This window comes from Phlebotomus argentipes, unplaced genomic scaffold (assembly GCF_947086385.1).
Source record: "Phlebotomus argentipes unplaced genomic scaffold, Phlebotomus argentipes genome assembly contig_15, whole genome shotgun sequence".
NCBI lineage: Eukaryota > Metazoa > Arthropoda > Insecta > Diptera > Psychodidae > Phlebotomus > Phlebotomus argentipes.
The window spans coordinates 10907933-10930277 of record NW_026776181.1 but is presented as its reverse complement, the minus strand read 5'-3'; the positions used below and the strand labels follow the sequence as shown (position 1 = coordinate 10930277).

Below are 22345 nucleotides of genomic sequence, written 5' to 3'. Positions count from 1 at the left end.
AAAATGTGTCACGGTAATCCCAACACTAAGTAGGTGATTTTCCTCTTATAGTGATTTGCATAAACTGATTAAAGCCTCTCTTCAGCTACTTTTCGACCCTTCACAAAGCTTCTGTGCACATCAATCCCCCAAAAAATATCATTCAATTTCCTGTGCTTTGGCTCTTCAACCATGCAAAAATCATTTGTTATCCACGGTGGATCGCGAAAAATGTGCGCTCTTGATGTGGAGTTTTTCCTAAAAAAGCACCCGGATGGTGAAAATTTAAAGATGGAGAGGCGCCGCCCATCTAATTTCCGGGGATTTGGTATTATAGTGTCGGTTTCATTGAAGCAACACAGCATTTCAACGAGAGAGATGGTGAGAAAAGTGAGAGAGAGGAAAACCTCATACCAAATCGATCGCGCATTTTCACCAAATGTATACGTATCTTGTTTTCCCGACTTTCCCATGCACACACACACACACACACAATCGCTGGCGCACACACTGTTAGCGAGCACAGGGAGTCTGCGAAAGGAGGATAAAGAAAAGTTGGGCATCCCGTGAGTTTGTATACAAGTGAAAATTCAAATGATTATGTACACATATACACAACCCCGCAACTCTTCCCGCTTCCCAGTCTTCCGTGCGGTCCCTCGCCATTGGCATCCTATCTGGCGAAGGTTTGGCCGGGGTGGGAAAACTCCCTGAAATGTCAGCCATAACTGTTTGACACAATCGCAATCGCAACGAGAGACCAAGAGCAGAGGCATCAAGAACGAGGGGGGTTTATCAATTTCACTCCCTAGGGGCATTTCCGCAGTTTATCACCAGCTAAGAGGGTGAAATGTTGATTCGCCGAAATTCCTCTGAAGCACTCTTGTTTCACAGCTTAAGCACATAAAACTTTAACTTATTGATAGGTTAGTTCAAGGTTAGTTGATGTGACATAAGTTTGAAAGCAGCTGGAGGTGAAATAATATTGTTCTTGATGAAGTTGGATGACATATTAACTATAAATTGTAGGATTTAATACCTCTGTAGATTGATATTGGACTGACAGACAAATTCTCGATTCTGTGCTTTGAAAAGTAGTTTCCTAGGAGATTTTCGCTTAAGGTTGTGTTTCTAAATCTCGGTTAGCGTGATGTCCTAGCCTATAAATATTTTTGCACAGTAGCGTACAGAACCCTTCGCTACGCCACTGCTGCACACAACTTACTTCTCTACTTTTCTGAACCAGGTGCATTTTGCAAATTCATCCTCATTGTTCGAGTATAATTCGTGTACTCAAGTAGTTATGATAATTTGGATATTTCGGTGTATATATAGAGATAATTGTATTCCAAACATCTTGTTGCGCCAGAAAGTATATCGACAGTGCTCTGTGAACACATGCTTTCTTGAGGGAAGTTATGCAAATGTTTTTGGGTTGATCCACCCCTCTTTTTGGGTAGAATTCCAATGATGGCATTAGATGATGATAGTGTATCCTGGTGTGTTGCTTTCATACAGTGAATCCCTGACTGAGAGAGAAAATGAGGGGAAAACAGGGTGGGTTTCGACCCGGACTGTAAGTTGATGTGTCGTGTCGCAAGGAACATAGGAAAGTGAAGTAAATTTGCAGGATGTGTTTAGGATGGTATTTTTCTCTTGATAACTGCTGCATCTTTGCTAAATTACACTGTGATGCTATTTCATTAGGCTAGAGAGTAGGTGAATTCTCATTTTTTTTTCTTTTGGCACAGTGTTTGTCCATATCTTTCTCACTCTTGCGCTCTCAATCATATTAAGTGAACAAAAAAATAGCTATGCTTCCTCGCAGTCGCTCTCTTTTGGCTGAGCAGTGCAAAGTACACCGTCATCATTTCACCACCATCGAAACCCACCGTGGTTGGAGTACAATTCAAGTTTTGTGCCGAGAGAATTTACTCAAACGTGCTATAGGAGACTATGTTGATATATATATGCATATAGCATGGGAGTTAGATAGCGTATATAATGTCGGATGGTTGGCGAGTGAGATGGCATGAGAGGTGATGAAGTGGAGAGGAAGAGGCTAAATAAAAAGACGATGAAGAGTGGGCAAAAGCAAGAGGCATAATCTGCTGTTCTCTCTCTCCTCCGACATTCGGATCAATATTTTTAGTTATTTTAGTCATGCTGTCGTGTTATACCAAATCGAAATGGTGTTGTGTGAATTCAACCGATATTCTCCAATTATTAATACAACAAACAGGGGGTGAAGACTGTGGACGCGAAAGTAAAACAATTTTCCACACACTCTGGCTTTTTCCGTGTTTTTTCCACTGCGGTGCAGTCGCGACAAAGGGGTTGATTGTGCCAGTGAAGTGCTAGTCGTCAGTGCAAAAGTGACTGGCATGTAATCCTGTTGACTATGTCCCACCGGGATACATCAGTTGACATTCACAGTTCGGGGTGACCCAAGTTCAACTAACTGACTTTCAGTATCAGGCCAAATGACGTGGTATTCTCCAAGTGTCGTCACACCTTCATCCATGAAATATGACTTAGGTATTGATTTTCATTAGTATTTTTTCCCCACACTGCACGATCCGCTTCGGAGTTGAAGCTACGCTTCGATATGGTGTGGAGTGTAAATTGTGAGTGGTGCAATCAATTTTCAAATTAATTGAACGGTGCGTGCGAGAGAAAATGGTGGTGATGATGGAAGAAATGTGCCAAGAGTGTGTGCTTCAGGAGTAATTTGTCGCCATATTCATTTTCTCAACCAACAAATAGATGGTGCCACGAATCCATGACCTTTTCGGTCGGTCGGTGTTCAAGTCCTATATACACTCTTTTGCTCAATTGTGCGCCTCTCTCATTCTTTCTCGCTTTACAAATTTTATACATACATTCTATTGAGAACCAATACATGGGAAAATAGTCTTGTAGATATACATATATATATATATACATATATATGTGGATTGGAGAAAAAAATATAGTACATTTGTTGATCGTTTTACACACATCAAAAACGGTATTTAACTCTCTCGTCGTTCCTCTTTTTTCCAACTTTATTCTCTCTGTTGTTTTCTTCATATTCGTGCTTCTTCTACTACTAGCTTTTCATTATAGTTGCTATGTTGGACAAGAGAATCGCGCGCACTCTATAAATATACCTCTCTATATAGTATGGAAAAATGTAAATTGTAGGAATTTTAAAAAAGAGGAGCTTATATTAATGTATCACTATCTTCTTTTCTCATGATAACTCAGTCTCTTCTCTCGTCGCGATGTGGATATAATTCTAATTCAGCTGGTTTGTGTGTGTGTGTGTGTGGGCTTTGTATTTAACGTGATCTTTTTCTCAACACCGTGCTTTTTTCAAGATATTCTCATATCTGTCGCGCAATTTCTTACCCAATATGATTATGTGGAGAGCGCAAAAAAAATTTTCCATTAATATTCACATTAAATATTACACTGTCTTATTGGTCTTATCAGTCGTACAGTGGAAGTCACTGTAATGTAATCTACAGTCATTTTTAAATGGGCAAAATTTTGTGGCATTACTGAGATAAGATAATTTGAATTCATCCAATCTTCGAAGCATACTTTTAACAAATAAATTAAAATTTAATGCGAAGGGTGTATTTCAACTCATGGAGAGAAAATGAAGTTTTCACTCATTACTCAGCCTTCATAGCATTGATCTGACTCAGATTACGATATGACATAGTCATGAAAAGGATCAAAGATCAAAATTCAATGTGTAAATGAAGTAAATAAAACTTCTTAATGTCCGCCTCTCCGGTTTCTACTCTAATAATCAAAAGTGCATATTCAACATTCATTGGACAAAATGGTGTTGAAAATGAAAATTTCAAAATTTCACACAACAATATTCCCAGATTTGTCTGGACAATGTCTGAATTCCTCCGCGGATTTGCGTCTACCTTTTCCGCTGACAATCTCTCTGTATTAACATATGTATACCTTGCTGCAAGCGCTACCAGGGTCTCTATAATAGAAATCAATATGTGCGCTGCTGTAAAAGTCTACAATCAACACATAAAATCGATTCAATTGCCTGTGCTTCAACTTGCCTCTCGATTGCTAACAATCTCAGTGCTGTACTTAAAAAGGTTCAATATGCGTGTGCCTGTTTTTGTGACTGAAGAAAACTTTTAATGTATGTTTGTGGTGAATTGAAGAGACGAGTGAATAGGGAAAAATACGTGGATGATTGTATTGGAAGTTTTGAGTCATATTGAAGAGATGTGCGCGATGTGAGAGGGAGAGAAAAAAGGTGGTGTTTTAGGTGGCATTCACACAATGGGGAGTGAGAGGGAAGTGAGTTGAATACCACATTATAATATATATATCGTGTTAATGGTGAAGTTGGTTGAGTGTTTAAAATTAGAAATAATTTATTTGAGTTACAATCTAATCGCTAGAGAGGGATAGACGTTGTGAAAAAAGCTTGTTTTTTTGTGGGTGAACACTCCTATTGCGCTTTTTTCCTCTCTTTCGCACCCGCGGACAATTTTCAATGGGTCATGAAGAAGAAAATAGTTTTGTCAGTTCAAGTGTATGATTTACACACATTTTTCCGTGTCCTCTGCCATTTTCTCAATATCATTTTATTTGAATTGGTGTGATTTGATTTGATATTTGCAAATTCTCAGTAGGTACGTGAAAAATGGGAGATGGAATTCTTTTGGGATAAGGAAGAAATCAGACGTGAACGTGAGCCACTCGATAATCCACCATTTTCTTCACTGTTGCGTGTTATCGCCATTTTTCTTGGGTTTGGATGTTCTTTTGTTTCGAGTGGCGCATAATATGTGTATGCTGCTACTCTCCGGTGTGTGACGCGGGCAAGTGGGGGAGGCCGCCCGGAGAGGGGAAGTGTATGTGCCCAGAGAGTGTATGGAGATGATGGTACAGCTGGGAAGATGGGCACACCAGCTAGTGTTGCCACCGCGAGTGTTGCAAATGTCCAAACGAAGCACATCGGCGACGGTATGTGATTGAGGTGTGGAGTGGGGCATCATGCTGTGTGAACCAGAAGGCAAAAAGGGAATTGATAGGGAGATATTCTCTCAAGAGTGTGCGTTCGGCCATCTCTGTCCTACCAAACACCACGTTTGGATGCAGTAGAACTGTGCCCCGCAATGCATAGTTGGCGGAGCTGCTGATGGTTGGAAGTTTCGCCAAGGCTGTTGTCCTTCTTCCACATAAATTTGTTCCCCTTCCCTCCCCCGCGCGCATATCATCTATCTGCTGCTGCCGTGTATGTGTATACTTTTGAAAATGGTCTGTGGGGCTTGTCCCCACTTTTTGATGGCCTCCGCAGCCGCCGTTGCTTCGGCTACTGCAGCAAAATTCGCCCCGAACCTCACGACCGATGGTGTGATACCGACAGTGTAGTCGATTGAGAGTGCAAAGTGTAATATCGCTGCTTTGGACGGTTGGATACATCATTTCTTCAAATACACACATTCACTGTTTTCTCACTCATGTGATTTTATGGAGTGGTTTCAATCCAAGCTATTTTCACATTTGGTGTATCAGATGAAAATATACCCATTGGTGTGCTTGAATCCACTTCCTCATCGGGTCACCTTTTTTTTCTTCTCCATACCACTTTCGCGTACATCTTGTGTGTGCTGATCTGACATTTATTTCAAGTCACCATTCCGCAGTATCTCATAAACCGCCGCTGACAGTGAAGGTGTGACTTTGCTGATGTGATGTGTGAAAATTTTACGCTCAAAACACTAATAAAGTCACGTGTATGGTGTTTGTCATACGGATGCTAGTGAAATTCCAGAGTAGGTGAAGGGAACTGTAGTGGAAAAAAAACTAAGAAAGGACAAAATGCTTGGAGACAAGTAGTTCCATATTGCATAGCGACTGATCGGGTGTTTAAAATGCGATGCGAAATATTTTTATCCGATTATTGAGAGAGTGTGATAAAGGAAAAAGTGACAGCCGTAGTGTGACCGCACCGGTCGACAGTAGGTTACTGACTGACTCAAAATGTTGACTTGCCAAGAGGCAAAACATATAAAATTCCATTCTGTTTACCCGCAAAGTGTATTGGCTGTGTGTTCGCATTTTACGGTAATACGAGAGGAAGAGCGAGAGAGTGTTGAGAATACAGCATGGGCGATGTGAATCGGGTATATAGGGTGTCTACGGTTATACATGGCAGAGGCGCACACACACTCACGAGTCATGCTCAATGAGTGACTGTTCGATTAATAAAAGCCAGACGCCGCCACAGCCGCCGTCTGGTGTCCCACCGAGTAACCAAACCAATCAGCCAACCAACCCACCGAATGCACATAGCGCAAGGCATATATTTCCGTCCGTCGTAGGTCGTCGGTATTTGGTACAATATACTTTAGCGCGCGCTTCAAGTACATCGTCTGACACTTCTACAGATACAACTGTCAAAATCGAGAGAGGGAGAGAGTCACGATTCCCTCTCGCGAGCCGAAGTGGCGGCCGACTGTGGTTCGTGCCATACGGAACGCAATGTGGAGAATGAATCGGAGACCGTGTGTACTCCTATCGGATGTTATGTGTGCATGGGAAATAAAGTGAGAGTAAAATTCCTCTCTCTCTCTCTCTCTCTCGTCACGGGTCTTTTGGTGTATTGTTAGCTTCGCTTTAAAGTGACGCGCAGTCGCGCTTTAATGTGGCGCTAGTGTATCGGTATATGTCAGGGTGTACGGCTCGAGAGATATGTAACGACGGGTGATAAGGAGTTGTACCGAAGAGTGGCAATGGCGTAGGGCAATGTGTGTTTAATTCCATGTTATGCTTATAGGGGGCACAGAGAGTATGAATTTTTCAGCGGTGTGTGTTGCCAGAGTGAAGTTCTCCACCTTGTTGTTTTTTCCTTCTTTTTCTGTGCTGCCGCTTTGCCTCCTTCGGGCTGATGTTCCAACCATGATTTTTTTTTCTCTAGTATTTCGTGCTGAAAAGTGCTGAGTGTGCGCTCATGTTGGTATGTTGTGTGTATATGGTTGTGAGAGAAGTAAATCTGGCAACTTGAGATCCGGACCAGCTGATCGGTGGAAGTGAGATGGACTGATATTACGTATTCTCGATAAATAACATAGCATTATATCTCTTTCTCGCCCACGTGCTGCATGTTTATAATTGGATTCTATATACCCTATATGGGAATATAATGTAGAATATAGAGTGGGATTCGGGATTTTTTGTTGTTGAAGTGTTGATATTCTACGTTCTTCCATATTTGCTGTTCAGCACACTGAGCGGAATATATATGTATATATATATATTTATATGGGGAAGGTTGTACGCGATGTTGCGACTCTCTGGGAAGTTGGGAAGTATGGAAGAGAAGTGTGACGCGTCATTCGGGAGACGTGTAGTGAAGAGAGGCGCATAAATGTGTTTTAATATAGCGCGCGACTCCACTATTAATTCCGGTTTGTGCCGCACCATGTCGTTGCTATCATGATCATTGGTTACTCCTCATCCAAACACTTCCCCATACACTTCTATAAAACCCAGCGAGTGTGTAACAAGTCTGAGAAATTCGATGAATTCAACCGAAAACCTGTATCTCAGTTCTCCTGCAATGTGAGATAATGTTGCTGCTGGCTTTTCGTACTCAATGTTTCTTGTGCTCTATACTTGGGTGATGATATAGAGAGTAGATGGCGATATGTCTCTCATTTCTCTCTCCCTCCTCAGTTGATGGTCTCATTTGGTGGATTTTGGTGCTGTACTGAGGGTTTGTCTGGTGGGTTGATGCTGTGGGCGATTGAAAAAAATCTGGGGCTTTGGACAGTGGACGGAGGGAATCCTGGGATTTTTCCACTCATGTTGCAGCATAATGGGCGCAGTCGAAGAGAGGATTTGATGGTATGGCGATTTTACGAGAATATTGTGCAAATAGTGTTTGAGTTTGACTCTGTGTCTCGACAGATAAAAAGCATATTCACCTTGTGGGGAGATTGCATAGTCGAAAGAGACCTACATGGCAGTATGTATGGCGAGAAGAATGGCGAGATACTCTCTAAATTTCAGTGGGTAATGACTTAGGAGGAGAACAGATTGGCTTTTGCACAGTCTTGCCGAAAAGGGACATACTTTGGTGCGCTGTTGTCAATTTTTCTCAGGTCAAATCGCTGTGAGTCACACGGTCTCGCATCCCGGCAGGACTATTTCCGCATAAAGGCGAGTGTGGGTGTAGTTAGTGAGATGAAGACAAAAAAAGGCAGGACCATTTACCACACAAACTCCGTGGGCATTCATCACAGCCGAAGAGTTGGTCTGCGGCGAGGGGGAGTGAAAAGGAGAGAAGAGAGAGATTGTATGTGAAAATGGCTGAAAGTGTATGTGCGGAAAATTTTCTCGTCCTCGACAGAGTGTGTATTTTCACCGTATACATAGTATAACTTGACGTAATATTGATTTTCCAAGTGAAACAAACCTTTTTTGGTAAAATCCGATAATACAGGAGTAATATTGCTGGGGTGTGTTGCTCTTTCACTCTCATACTGCCAAATGTGATGTGGGGACACATTATTGTGTGCTTTGTGAAAATGTATATTGAGTACAACACTTTTCGTTTCATAGAAGTTAGGACATTTTTTTTCTCTACACTTTTGCCTTTGGTGTATAAGAAAGAAGAAATCAACAAATGTTGTTGTAGATCTGTGGAAAATTTTGCGCTTTGACACCATACGCGAAACTTCTTTCATTTGTAGTTTTTCACCACTCGAAACGAAGTGTATTGTATCGTCTTCATTGCTACGTCTCTGCGAAGACGGTGTGTAGTCTCGAGCTGAAAATGTAAAAGGTGACAGGTGGCCACTTTAAAGAATACTTGTGCTGATAATATTGAGGAAGTGAATTGAAGTATTTCGTGGACGTTTTGTTTTACAGAGAAGATATTGAAGTTAACCCTTCGTGTGATATTTTTGAAAAAAATCGAAGAATTACCTCCAGAAATGTATGGAAACTACAGAGACGAAGCATTTTCTTGTTTCACAACACAATGGAAGGCTAATTGGCTGTTTTCCAGTTGGATTAGAAAACACTCGAGTAACCTTAAAAATGCATATATTTTGACTACACTTCACATACTTGTAAAGCGATTGATTTTCTCGGGTTGCAATTTATCACATCTCAAATGCATTGACAATAATTGAGTGTGATAGTGAGTTTATGAATTTTAATATTCCACAATCTTCTCTGAATGAATTTAGAATGTGTTGAAAAAGTGTTATTGTATGAGATGAAGGGTTAATGTGACGTATTTTCATTCTGCAATGGAGAATTTTCATTGAATTATTTCACTTATTACAAAATGGTGTGTAATTTACCAGTTGCTTTTGTGTTTGCTCTATTGATATGCACGGAAAAGAAAGTGTAGTGCTGGAGAGGAACAAAAAGAGATCAAATGACAGGCGTTGTGAGTGCTTAGAGGGGCATAGAGAGGGAGACAGAGAGTAAAAATGGCAGTATGATGGAAATTTTTCAATCGACAATTGTGAGACATGGATCGTAAGAAAAATAGGAGGACTGGCAGATGGAAGAGCGCGCGTTTGTTTTGTTGTCTCTGCGGTGCAAAATTGGCAACGCTGTAATTGATTTAAATTTATTTAAATTCATCCATTTTTGTCTCTTTTCCGTCTGTCTAGTTCAACTTTTTTGCGCTTCTGCTGTGTCTTGCTTCATATTGTGCACCATAGTTGCTTCATTTTCTGTGATTATTTCACTACTCAATCGCACACCAAATCCGCAAGTGAGATTATAATTCCTTTGTGTGACGATTGGTTGTGTATGTGTTGTGTGTCAGGGCGTGAATGTGTGTGAGTTCGCGGAGGGAGAAATTAATCTAAAAATGTAATTCATTGGAATTATTTCTCGCCATCTCACTTCAATTCATTTTATGTGGTATCTCTCTTCTCAGGCCGACACTCAATTTAGTGCCGCAGCAAAGTTACTGAGAGGAATAACACTTGAAAAGTCAAGTTAATATAAGGCGTTTAAAAGAAAAAGTCCAGCAAAGGAAAAAGAGACGAAAAATATAAACGTTAAAGAAAAGATATGACATCAATGTGAGTGATATAGTAAAAAAGAAAAAAAGAAGGAGAAGAGAAGACGTCTTTTAAGAAGCGACAAGCAAAGTAATGATTGTAAAAGTTAAGAGACCAATGAAAACAGTGAATAATTCAACAACAATTTCGGCCATATAGACAATTTTGCTGCTACATTCAGACGGCAAATGCAATTCTGCTATCTTGTGTGTAATGGCGGCGTTCACAATTCAACGATTCAGAGTGAGTATTGAACATTTTGCGATTATCTCTATCCACATTCCCCAAATCGTTCACTGAAAATTACTACTCTAAGAAACATGAGTAAAATGATGTCTTTCGATCAATGTTGTGCGATGGGGAGAAAAAAATCATGCCAATTTATACAGTAAACAGTGATTTAATCACACACCAAGGTCGCCATCTCGAAAGTGTCTTGCGAATGCGTGCATTTGACTCTCTAGAAAAGTAGTAAAATTGCGAAAAAGCTGACGATATTGTGGTGGAATTGTGTGTACGCCATTGCGAAAAAAACTTACACATATACTCTGTCATATTTTATTAGATTTTTACTGGACGATGTAAAAATCAACATTTTCTAATTGCAATTTAGTTAATATTAGAATATAATCTTTCGGCTTGAGAGGGAAAAGGCAAAAGAATGCACGATTAAAAAATGTATCTAGGTCAATTAATTATGCTGATTGCCGTGTATGCGATGTGGCAGCATTTTTTTCACACACATACTCTCTGCGGTTTAGAATGTGTGCAGAAGTGTGAATGCAAGGAGTTAATTTGTTTGGTAATTGACTTTTGCAAGTACCTCATTTGAATCCATGTGTCAAATGTGCGAGACCTTTTTTCAACAGTGTATTCTGTAGATTTTGTAGTGTTTGACTCGTTTTAATGCACTTTAAACTGAGCCAGACTGACTCGTTTTGCACTGAGAGAAAAATTTAATTTTGAAGTCAATAATTTGGCAGTCTAAAGGGGGTTTTCAGAAAATTTTGTAGGTATGAAATTTCTAAGTTTATCTCTTTGTGTAATATTAAAGTACTTTGATTTACAATCTTCTTCGTTTGCCATTAGTCATCGTTGTTTTTACCCTCTTTTCAATTAGAGTATGATGACGAATGAGTGTTAAAATGATGGCGCGATACGTGAAGAGTAATTTTTATGAGTGCAGGTCAATTGTCGTTGCACCTGGAATGTCTGTAAACGCATGTGCCAGCGATGTTTTTTGGGTGAGTGCAAAAGTTTCCCCAAGAATTGGTAGTGAGTAAAATTACCTGAAAGTGACACCTTTTGCAAGGTAATTTCATGTCTTCTCCATCACGACGTTGCGGATGTTTTTGAGTGAATTGCCAAAGACAAGATTATTTGTTGGAATATCTCACTGTGGGTCTTTTTCGGATGTTGTGTTGTATGTGTGGAGAAAACTTGTACTTGCGACCATCATAGTTGAAACAAGTATGCAATTTAGTATGTCTATATTGCATTTTCCCATGCTTCTACAAAATCACTTCACTCTGGTGCAATTTACATTGAGCGGGGAAAGACACAGAGCTGTGTTGGCTGCTGAGGCTGCTGAAGGCGCACCAACTGAGGAAGAAACGCTAAAGTACATGACATGGTGTGGCGGTATAACTACATAGGCCATATTTGTTTATTGAACTCACGATTATTACTCTCTGTGCACTTGGGAAAAATGTTTTCTTATGTGAAGTTATTGTAAAATGATGGCAATGGCATGGAGATTGGGTGAGTTGTGGGGTGAAGAAGAGGAGAGATGCACTTTGGAAGGAGAGAGAGAGAGATAATTTGACGAAGATTTTGTGCCCATGTTTTAAACATTGTGCAAGTTAGAATGTATAAAAGCAAATGAAAGAGAGGAGAAATGCTTGCAGAACTTCTATCTTGTCCAGGTTTGGATTGATGATCTTCTTTCATGTTTCTTGGCAAGGCGAGAGAAGAGAAAGACACGATGGTAGTGAAGAATTTCTTGCAAATGCGATTCCAACGCTGCTGAAGATGGTATAAAAGCTCTATATAGATAGTATTTTTACCAGGACAGAAACGGTTAATTTCTTCTCCTTGTGCTCTCTTGGACATGCAGAGGTTATGGTGAAAAAAAAAGAGAAGCAGAGTCTCAAGAAAACACATACAAAGCACTGTGATTTAGCATTTTATGTAAAATTCACGTTTGGTGACCTTTGCTTAACGGAATTTGATGAATAGTCCAATACTAAAATGACTTTTGTTGTATGATGAAGAAGAGGAGGAAAAAAATAGGAAAAATAATGGGCATGAAATTATTTAAAAAAATGAGAAACACGGAGAAAATTATGAAACTCTTTTCAAAATTGTCCATAAATAGCTTAAAGTCACACATATACGAGTGATTTGCAAGCGAATTGGTGAAAATGGACAGTTTTTGTGTGACTGCAGAGACTGTAAACATCAAAATTGGCTATATTTCCTAATGCCTCTCCTTTTGTCTTTGAGCATTTTCAATGGTGTAGCTTTTTTGTCATGGACAACACACAAAAAAGCGAGATATATGCTTCACATTTCACTAATTTTTTAGCCATCCACTTGTTTCTCGAGAGTTTTTGCATCTCTCTGCAAAGAGTTTCGACTCACAGACAATTACGATTGCGAGTGCAGGAGAGATGCAAAGAGTCCATATTTATGTGTGGTGGCTATTCTGCTAGAGATCATCAATGCGGTTGGTTAGATTGAAGAATTATGTATGTATGTACATAAATGCTGCACATACAACACAGCAAGTGGTGGAAAAATTGCAACCAGTTTTCTCTATATTATAATATCGAAGTGAATTCGATGTGAGACTGCGGCAGTTGGATTTCTTTTATTTCTTCAGTATCTTTGTTGGTTCTTTTCGGGTGACTTTACATCGAACTTGCAAGTCTCAAAGTCACAAGACTGTGCGAGAAACAGAAGATATCGAGGGAGAGAGAGAGAGAGAAGAGATGAGACTCGTGGTGAATTTGTAAAATGCGCAAAATACCAACATCTCTTGGTTGGTCTGTCGTGCTTTTTTTTTGTTTTTCCTCTTTCCGTCCATATTATTTTATAAAAAGGGAGGCAAAGAGGCGCGCATAAGATGTTGAGAAAAGAAAAACGCCAAACGATCCAGAAGAAAATGCTCTTTGCTTATATTTAATTATATATAAAAGATATATATCTGTGAGTATGAGTGAGAGGAGATGATACATATTGGTAGGTGGATGAATGATAAGGAAGACATTTTCTGCAAGAAGCAAAGTGTAATATGAGAGAAAAACGAGTGAAATGTGCAATTTTTAATGAGATCCACTTCGTCGCCATATTTTTTCCTCACTTCTTCCTTCTGCATACATCTTCTTGGCCATCAATTCTTCTTGAATTGTTTTACAATTCGCAGAAATGCACACACTTCTTCCACAAAATTCTCTGTGTAATTTTGTCCTGTGCAGTTCTAATCACTTAACCCATTAGGGTCAAATGGAACAAATGTGTAATAAAAGGAAAGAAAATTGTTCGATGATTGTGACGACCTGTATTTATATTTAATGACAAGTTGTTTGCTCAAAACCTTGTAGGCTCTCAAAGGGTATAGACAAGTATTAAAATCAATATTCATAGAGTTAAATAGAGAGATTTGGTGTTGAAATGTGCGCTTGCGACATGAGGCTTCATTTTGATATGAAAAGGATACTTCTGTCAAGGAAATGTGATACAAAGTTTTGATTTGAAACACGTTTTCTGTTAGAGAACTTTGTGATTAACAGTCGCTTGAGAGTGAAATAGAAAATAGACAAGAATTTCAGTTAAACGTGAGGTTGGTTTAGTCAGTATTGGGTATAATGATAAAATCGATACGAGCGTCTCGCTTCTCGGTGTTGAAAACTCCAATTGCAATGTCTTGATTTTGGAGGACCTAAATATGATTAAATTTCTACATGATGGAAATTTTGGAAATTGATAAATGACCTCACCTCCAATCATGAGGAAGCGGTTTCATTGTCCTAAAAGGTTTTATATGATTGAAAGAGTGTTGTGTGTGTTTAAGGGGTGGGTAAACAGTTGGTGAATTTTCCGTTGCATCCCGAGCAGTGGGCAGAGAGTGTTCTTTTGTGAAATTCGTCCTTATCCGGCGCCCATCGTCGCTTTACTCTGTGTCCCCATCATTTTCCACGTACAGCCACCGCACAATGGCTGATATATGTTTTGGTATATTGGAGCCGTTGCGATGATGGTGCTTTTCGGTATGTTCTGCGGGGCGGGAAGGGAAGAGCGGAAGGTCTCTCTACGTATAATAAAATGTACAAGGTGTATGTAATATGCTCCTCTATATGCAATACACAATTGGGGGATCTCTGTCTCTCTTTCACTTCTTGCGCCTCGCCCTGCTGACTGAACTGCGGCGTCCGGGGACTAGAGAGAGGTAACATACTGTAGGTTGATAGATTCGCATATGTGGAGAGGACGGAGAACTGTAGAGAGATGGATAGTATAGGTCGAAACATTGGCAAAATCAATATTGCGAATGAAATTCTCTGGTGGTTGGTCGAGTTGAGAAATATACACCGAAACACACATTTTGAATATACAGAGACCCGAGAGTGATGTTGGAGTGGAGGAAAATGCTTTACCCTGTTGGATGGATTTTCTGCCGCCCCCCGCACACGACACTCGTGTGAGGTTCACTCTCTCGTGAGTGTGTGTGGGTGGCCGGGGTGAATTTTTCGGGGGGTGGCGCGCTGAATCCGTCGTGCGATGGGTGTTTCTGAGGGGGCTGCGATATATGGGCATCAGAGGGGGAGAGAATGAGATGAGGACATTCGGGCAATGTGGGTGAGACTACTCTTCGATCCACCATGAAAGTGGGCGGTTTGAGGCGCGCCCGTAGAGGGTGAGCCAATGGAAGTACACTGAGTCACACAAATATTTGCCCCAGAAGTTTCTAAATTGCATCCAGACAATTGTTCCTAAAACGAACACAAAAAATCTTCTTTTCAAAGCCTACTAAAGTCCCTTGATTTCGAGTCTCCTCAACTCAAGGATTAGTTAAAATAAACCGTTAAAAAAAGACAGTGTTTTATGCGATTTCCAAAAGCGACTCGTTCGCCTGTTAAGAAAGAAAGTTTGACAATCTAAGCGTGAGAACTTAGCGTTTTGACAAGCGTTTTGCTGTCCTATGATAACATGAGATTTTCTTGTGATAATAGTTTCTCATGAGAAAGCACTCGAGTTTGCTGATGATGATGGTTTCAACGCAGGGAGAACTCTTTTGGTCGTCAGTGTAGAATAAGTGGAGAAAAGGTGGTGGCTTTTTAGGGGTAGCCGGAAGAAAAGGCAAAGATTTTCCCCATCTTCCAATTCCTTTTGCACAGAATGCATCATGTGTGTGAGGGCGACTTGAAGAATAGTTTGAGGGCGAGATATTGTGTGGATGCTGATGATTTTCATGACGATGATCATGATGATGGGGTTCGAACATATATTGTGCGCCTGTTTTGTTGGCATCCTCTCACACTGTGTGTGCCTTCCCATTCCTCCGGCTGTGCTGGATAGAATGTGAGAAAAGTGGGTGGTAAAGATGTGTTTTTCCACAGAGAGAGGGTATGATGATGGGTGGGCGGGTTTGGCTGTGTGTCAGTGGCAAGGGATGAAAAGATGATTCCAAACTCCCAGAATATTTCCACTCTCTCGCTCGTACACACAAATTCCCCTGTATTTATGTGTTGTGTTCCCAAGGATGGAATGGGGGACAAAATCTACATGTGAAAACTGCTCAGTAGTTAAACATATAATGTAAACTGGAAAATCTATGCATACACATTGTACATAGATATGGATATATGTATGGCGAATGGGAGATGTTCAGAATATGTAGATGGAGAAATGGGAAAATGGTAAAGTGCGAGAGAGACTGAGAGGGACACAAAATGAGAAATACCACATGAGAATCATTTTGTATGGATGGCAAACATAGGGAAAATGATGATTTTCGTTTGGATCATTTATAATTCAAACGAGTGAATATGTGAAACTATTCTGTTGATCTTTTTTCCTCCTTCTCCACATTATTATTTTTTCTTGTCTTTCCTCTCAAACTTGGGTCGCTTCTTTGCGCATCTCGTAATACTGGGTGGAATTCCTCCGATTCCCGGGATCTCCACTGGTGCTGCCCGAAGAAGAGTCTCAGTATCCAAATGTTCCATCTTCGCGAAGGCAAAGACACGAGGCAAAACGGAGACGAGAGCGAGAGAGGGAGAGAGATTGAAGAAGTGCTTAATAATGAAAGTGCAATGCCAATGACCAGAAAGATGTATTAAAAGAGTGTAATTGAGAGAATTTGCTTTGTATTAACCGTTGAAGATGGTGGAGAAGGTGGAAATATCATGTGATATGTCTTACCTTTTCTACCAACACAATTTCTTCACCTCTGCTGGCCACGTAAGTGACCACGGAGGAATATTTTAGAAAATATCTTCTCACAATTTTATGTGAATTTCACATAAGGGAAAGAGATGGAGAGATATATTGGCGATTGTGAAATGTGAAGGCACAAAACTCTCGTCTAAATTAAATTACCTCTCTTGACGTTGATTTATTCAAAATAATGGGCAGCCAAATTGGAATTTAAATATTTCCATTGAGCTTCATCATAAAGTTTCATATTTTCAATTATCACCGTACATACAGTGTTGGATGTGCAATATTTGACAGGTTGCTCTCTGAAGCCTTAGCGTCGATAATGCGCGCTTGGCAGAGATTTAACTCGAGCAGGGGTTAAGTTTGCCAGTGTTTGAGGTCATTGAACTCTTATGTGGAACATGACTGTGTCACGCGAAATTTTCAAAAATACTACAACTCAACGCTGTTCGAAGTAGTCCATAAAGTTCTTATTACTGTCTGTTGAAGAGATTTAGAGACAAAAGGTTCTATTGATAGAAAGCGCTGTACCTCTGCAGTAAAAGTTTTACGTCATTTTGGGTACGGTTTGGAAGTATCTCTCTCTCTCTCTCTCTCTCTCAAGCGTATATTAATTTAGTAATGTCGTCAATTTGATGTTTAATTTTGAGAATGTTAAATTTGGCACAATGCCCCAATTCTGCTTTGTCTAATTTATCAAAAAAATAATGGAGCAAACCATTTGATCATGGGCGTAGCTGAGATACGATAGTTTCAACTTCATTGAAAAGTTAATGATAGAAGTGGATAGATAAAAATATAGGAATAATTGGGCTTTAGTGCAATGATATGTGTCCTTTACGGAAAAGACAACTATCTACGCCCATTGCTTAAAGTCAATCTTGGAAAATGTCTCCAAACTTTCGAAATTTGTCAGCAGTTTTTACTTTATTTCAAGATGTCGGCGACCTTAACAATAGCAACGTTATACGTATATTTGGCATAATTCTCTGCAGAGATCTCTCAAAGATTGCTGAGTTGAAAACCCGTTGGAATGTCTTAGTTTTTTCCTTCCCCGTTCAGTTAATTTGTACAATTTGTCTTCGCACATTTCAGGACCGCAGATGATTTTTCCCTATAGAAAGATTTAGCTGAGATCTCAATGAGATTAAGCTACCTCTTTGGCAGGAAGAGTGAGAGAGAGAGAGAGAGAGGGAGAGAGATTATCTCAACATTCCAGTTGGCATTTGCTATTGGCTTTGATGTTGTTGATGGAAAGAATGAGGGAGTGATGTGGCATTTGGGGTTGCCTTAAATCTGTATGTGACATCGATGGGTATTTACATTATCTCGCTGTGTGATTATCTTATCATTCGACTTGAGATAAATTCGATTGGAAAATTTCGCTGTGACTGTATCTGTGGGCGTGCGGTGGGTGAAAATGGCAATCTAGTCAAATGGCTGGCAAAGTGATGAGAAGCGAGTTTAAATATTTCTGGGGGATGTGTGCTGTATATGGGCCTGGTGTGTGTCGACTTTTGGGATGTTGCGCACCCGTGAGATGCGACTTGTGACGAGAGATGGTCGCTGGGTGTTTTCCCGGTTTGCCATCCGCACACACGGATGTTGAATAGCTGTGCTGATGCTGCAACCGGGGAGATGAACTCTCCATAACACACAATGGCTATGGATCTTTGGTCGATGCTGCTGTTGTGTATGGAGCTCGATAGGTGAGACACGGAGAGAAGATAGAGAAAGAGGCAATCTGGGCGACGCACAGTGGGAGAAAAAGACATGCTTAATGTGTACTTTTTGACGCCATGTCTCCTCGACTGTGTGGAATTTTTCCATCTGGGCGATACGTATGTTGGTGATTATGTGTCGCATGATTGCAATTGATTTGACCGCCATTGTGGTGATGATTAATTGAGTATCGTTGGGCGGAGTGTGAAGTCACTCCAACTGAAATATCTCTTCCGTGTGTGTCCTTTAGCGCATTCCTATGTGCGTATTGTCCTCTGCCAAATTGCCGCCACAGCATCGTGGATTTTATTAATAGCAATATGCGGTTTCACTGCTTGCGAAGTGGTGCTTTTGCCCTCCTGAGCGAATACTTCATTACATTTGGGAGAGAGAGGAGATTTATATGGCATTGATGGCGAGCGAACGCGCGGGTTTGTGCAGGCACAGGGAAGGTTTTCAGAGAGCGAGTGAGAGAGAGTTTAATTCAAATATTTATATGGTGAGAGTATGACTGAAAAAGAGGCGAGCGAGAGAGAGAAACACATAAATGTTTGTAGAGAGAAGTCGGGGATTGAAGACACAAAATATAATAAGGAGAGGAGAGACCGAATGTCAGTATGACGTTTTTATTCGCGTGTTAGTGCTAGTAGCGCCGCCGGAAGTGATGGTATTTCGACTGTTTTCTCCTCGAAATATCACATCTTTCCTCACAGTGTCTCTTGGGGCATTGCAAGTGGTGTCAGTGAAGTTTACACTTGGGCAATTGTGCCGCATTTTCACAGTGTGTACGTGCAAAGATAAATTACTTGGAGAGGACTGGTTAGATCTTGGTCTGTCTCTAAGGGATGTTCTCTTCTCCTTCTCACAATGATTCACGCAGGGAGTTTTTTTTTTGTTGTTGTTGAGGATTTGGGAAAAAGCAAATTATCTAAGTGGCCAATTTGTGGCTGCGCGTACGGTCGATGATGGCAAAGAAATTCGCTCATAGCAGCAAGAAAACCACAAGAGTGGCTTTTCGGCAATCAATGAAGCTTTATCAGTCTGGCGCTGACAAAGAGTGTGTACAGAAGATTTAAAAAATATATAATTGTGAGTGCGTTTTTCTCTCAATTCACTCCATTTTCCCTACAGAGGAGCAAGAAAGTGGTTAAAGTATACATTCTTGGGATGTGATTTCTCTTCTGGTATTGGAGATTTTTCACATCACAAATGTATGGGTGTGGTGCGCTTAATAAAATTTTCCTTCAAGTTAAAAGTGTAATAGAAGTTGTCTTGTGATGCGCAGCTAAATATAAATTTGTGCTAAATTTAAAGTGGTATTTTTTCGTCTTTTTTCCCTATTTAATTACACGCTTATTAAAAATAGAGAGACACAGGGAAATATTAAACAGTAAAATTGGCATTTGTCGCGTGAGGGAAGAGCTTTTTGAAGTTAATATCATGTTGGAGTTTTGATTGTGAGCTTGTGAGAGGGAGAAATATTGCAACCTTATATGTGAAAAAGGCAATTTTTCGCTACTTCTGCCACTCGTCTTTCATTTTTGGATAAGGCGCAGTGGTGTGAAGAGAGATGGCGATAGGAGAGCACACAAATGGGTGAAAAATAGTAAAATAAATGTGTGTAAAAACGAATGAAGCAAAGTTGAAAACTATTCACGATTTAGACCAGAAAGTGTGCACCGGTATCTCTGTTTCTTGCCCCCAACACTCCACAGTCAAGCAGTGTGTAGTGTAGTGAGAAGTTGGATGGAAAAGCAGAGGCAAGGAGAAGAAGAGGAGAAGAAAGAGCGCCGAGACTCAATAATTGTGTATATTTTATATTGTGCTGTACGAAGAGTCAGTGTTGGCCCAGAGAAGGCTGTATAGAGGCAAAACTCTGTTGGGTCTGATGTTTCTGTGTGCTTGTGTGGCATCGTCCTCTTTTATATTTCACCTTCCTTCACGGTGTCTTGCAGTGGAACACACGTCGCACTTATAAAATATATTTTCATTTTGTATTAAAACACACATTATCGTCAACAATCACTCCGGGTAGGCCTTTTTTCTCACGACACAACTCCACCCAGTGTTGCCACATTTTGCGCCATACTCTCTTCAACACGGCGTAGTGCAGGAGGGTTGCTTTCCACCCACACACAAAGTTGAGGACTATGTGATGTTCGTTGATGTGGAAAAAGTGATGGTTTCTCGCCATAGTGCAAGTGGCGAAAAGTATCACGTGAAGAGTGTTAAATACTGAAGTAAATCATGAGGCAAGAGAAAAATGCGACGAAATAAGCAATTTCGAGTGTAAATTGTGCAAAGTTGAGAGGACAAAGGAGAGAAAACGCAGAGTACAGTTAGTGAAAATAGCGAGAAGGAAAAAGGATTCGTCATATTGGTTTGCTGTGAAAAATGTAGCACCAGCTGGAAATATGTTCAGCGCATGTTGTTTGTATGTAAGTAAAACAGAGGAGGATAAAATGGGTAGAGAGCGTGCAAGGGGATGAAGGTGTGTGTGTGTGAGAGAAAGAGAGAAAGGAGGTACATTTCCATGGTTAGGATAAAAGGAAACACAGAGGACCAGAAAGCGACACCGTGAAACTACCAACCTAAATGCACCGGGCAAAGTGAAAGAGAGATGGCACGAACTGAGCGGTTGACTGGAATGTTCAGTGCGGGGAGATTGGCAAAAAAATTGGGTAACGAAATTTTCTTGCAACAGCAGAGGCCACAGAACATGGAGTTTTATTTGGAATAGACAAAGAGAGCAAAATTTTGAACACTGAGAAAAAATTTGCGCTGGTTTAGGCGAAAATTTAAAATGTGGATACATAAATTTGATGATATAATCGCCTAATGGCTCCTTTAAATTCGGACTTGAAAAGACAATCATCACAAAAACAGACAACTTTTATCAACATCTTATCGTATTAGTTAAGATGTTAAATTTTACATTACGAGAGTGAGAAATGTAAGATTCGCATAGGAAATTTCTTATATTCATAACGTTTTTAATCAAGTCATAATTATCAGCTGGAAATGTCAGAATTTCCCTCAGTGCTTTTACATATAATGCACTTTTACCTGCCCTCTATCGTGTGCATTTCGCATCATCTCATGCCAATAGTTTGTGTGTGCAATGGGTTAAAATTAATGAACATCATCATGATACATTGTTGCACAACTTTTCACAAAACGCACAGCGTTATAGTAAAGAGGGGAAATGGAAAGGAGAGTTTACCTTCAAATGGTTCAACTCTGCACTAACAGTTCATCCCACTTCTGGTGCATACGTAAAAGGTGAAGAGAGAGAAAAAAATGTGTAATCGAAATGCGCTGAATATTTTTTCCGCAATTCTTCTTCACTGTCTTCGATGGAATATTTCCTCCAAGTTGAAAAAATATTGTACACCTCAAGAAAACCGGTCTCTTCTTGGGTTTATTCTCACTTTGTGATGTGTTCTCAGATGTACAGAGTGCAGAATATTGAAACATTTAGCATTATAGGTAGAAAACTAACGAGACAACGGACAATTTTCAACCATAATTGTCTCCATCTCTCTCATGCTGATGCCCGCGAATGGGATGGCGCATCTAACTTCAGCTCTGCTTTAGAATTGCGACACAGGAAAAATCCCTGATGCGCATTTTATCCTTTTGTTCTCTCCTGTTTATTCAGAAAAATTTCGCCTGGGTGTGTTGGTGATGGGTTAAGTGCTACCTAAAGGTGACCCTAGCGCTGTTCTGGGTTGAAGGACACATGAAATCCTTGGCAGGGGGATGTTTCTTGCCGTTGGCAAGACTTCTGTGCACAAGAAGCACACCGTTTTCCCTTACCTGCCACCCAATGAGTCACTGTGGCATGCAAAATGCCTAAAAATGCAAAGTAATTCAGTGCGATTGTTCCAAATCCGGCCACTGTTGGAATTAATTTGAAATTCATCAATTAATTTCAATTTTCACTCCCAGGTGGGTGAGAAATTATGTTGTTGCGACTCTCCACCATCTTGTGTGATTTCAGCCACAAAGTGTCTCTCAGTTCCGCGCTGAAATTGGTTACTATGGCAGAAAACAAAGAACACACAATCACAGTTCAATGTGGGCATAAAAGTGTGGTATAATATATCGAAATAGCCGGATGAAAAGGAACG

General features: G+C 40.3%; 1 protein-coding gene across 50 annotated transcripts in view; it reads left to right on the top strand.

The window, feature by feature from the left end:
• LOC132262732 (serine/threonine-protein kinase tousled-like 2) overlaps positions 1 to 22345 on the top strand; it is a 45915-nt gene that overhangs the window by 8587 nt on the left and 14983 nt on the right. For 5 of the 50 annotated variants that reach the window (XM_059762095.1, XM_059762084.1, XM_059762118.1 and 2 more), the window contains one exon: positions 9920 to 10289. The exons of 1 other annotated variant lie outside the window; for it this stretch is intronic. In XM_059762095.1, coding sequence (XP_059618078.1) covers positions 10260 to 10289 — 30 coding nt within the window. In that variant the 5' untranslated portion in view covers positions 9920 to 10259. 44 more of the 50 variants (XM_059762133.1, XM_059762085.1, XM_059762089.1 and 41 more) reach the window with 44 other exon arrangements.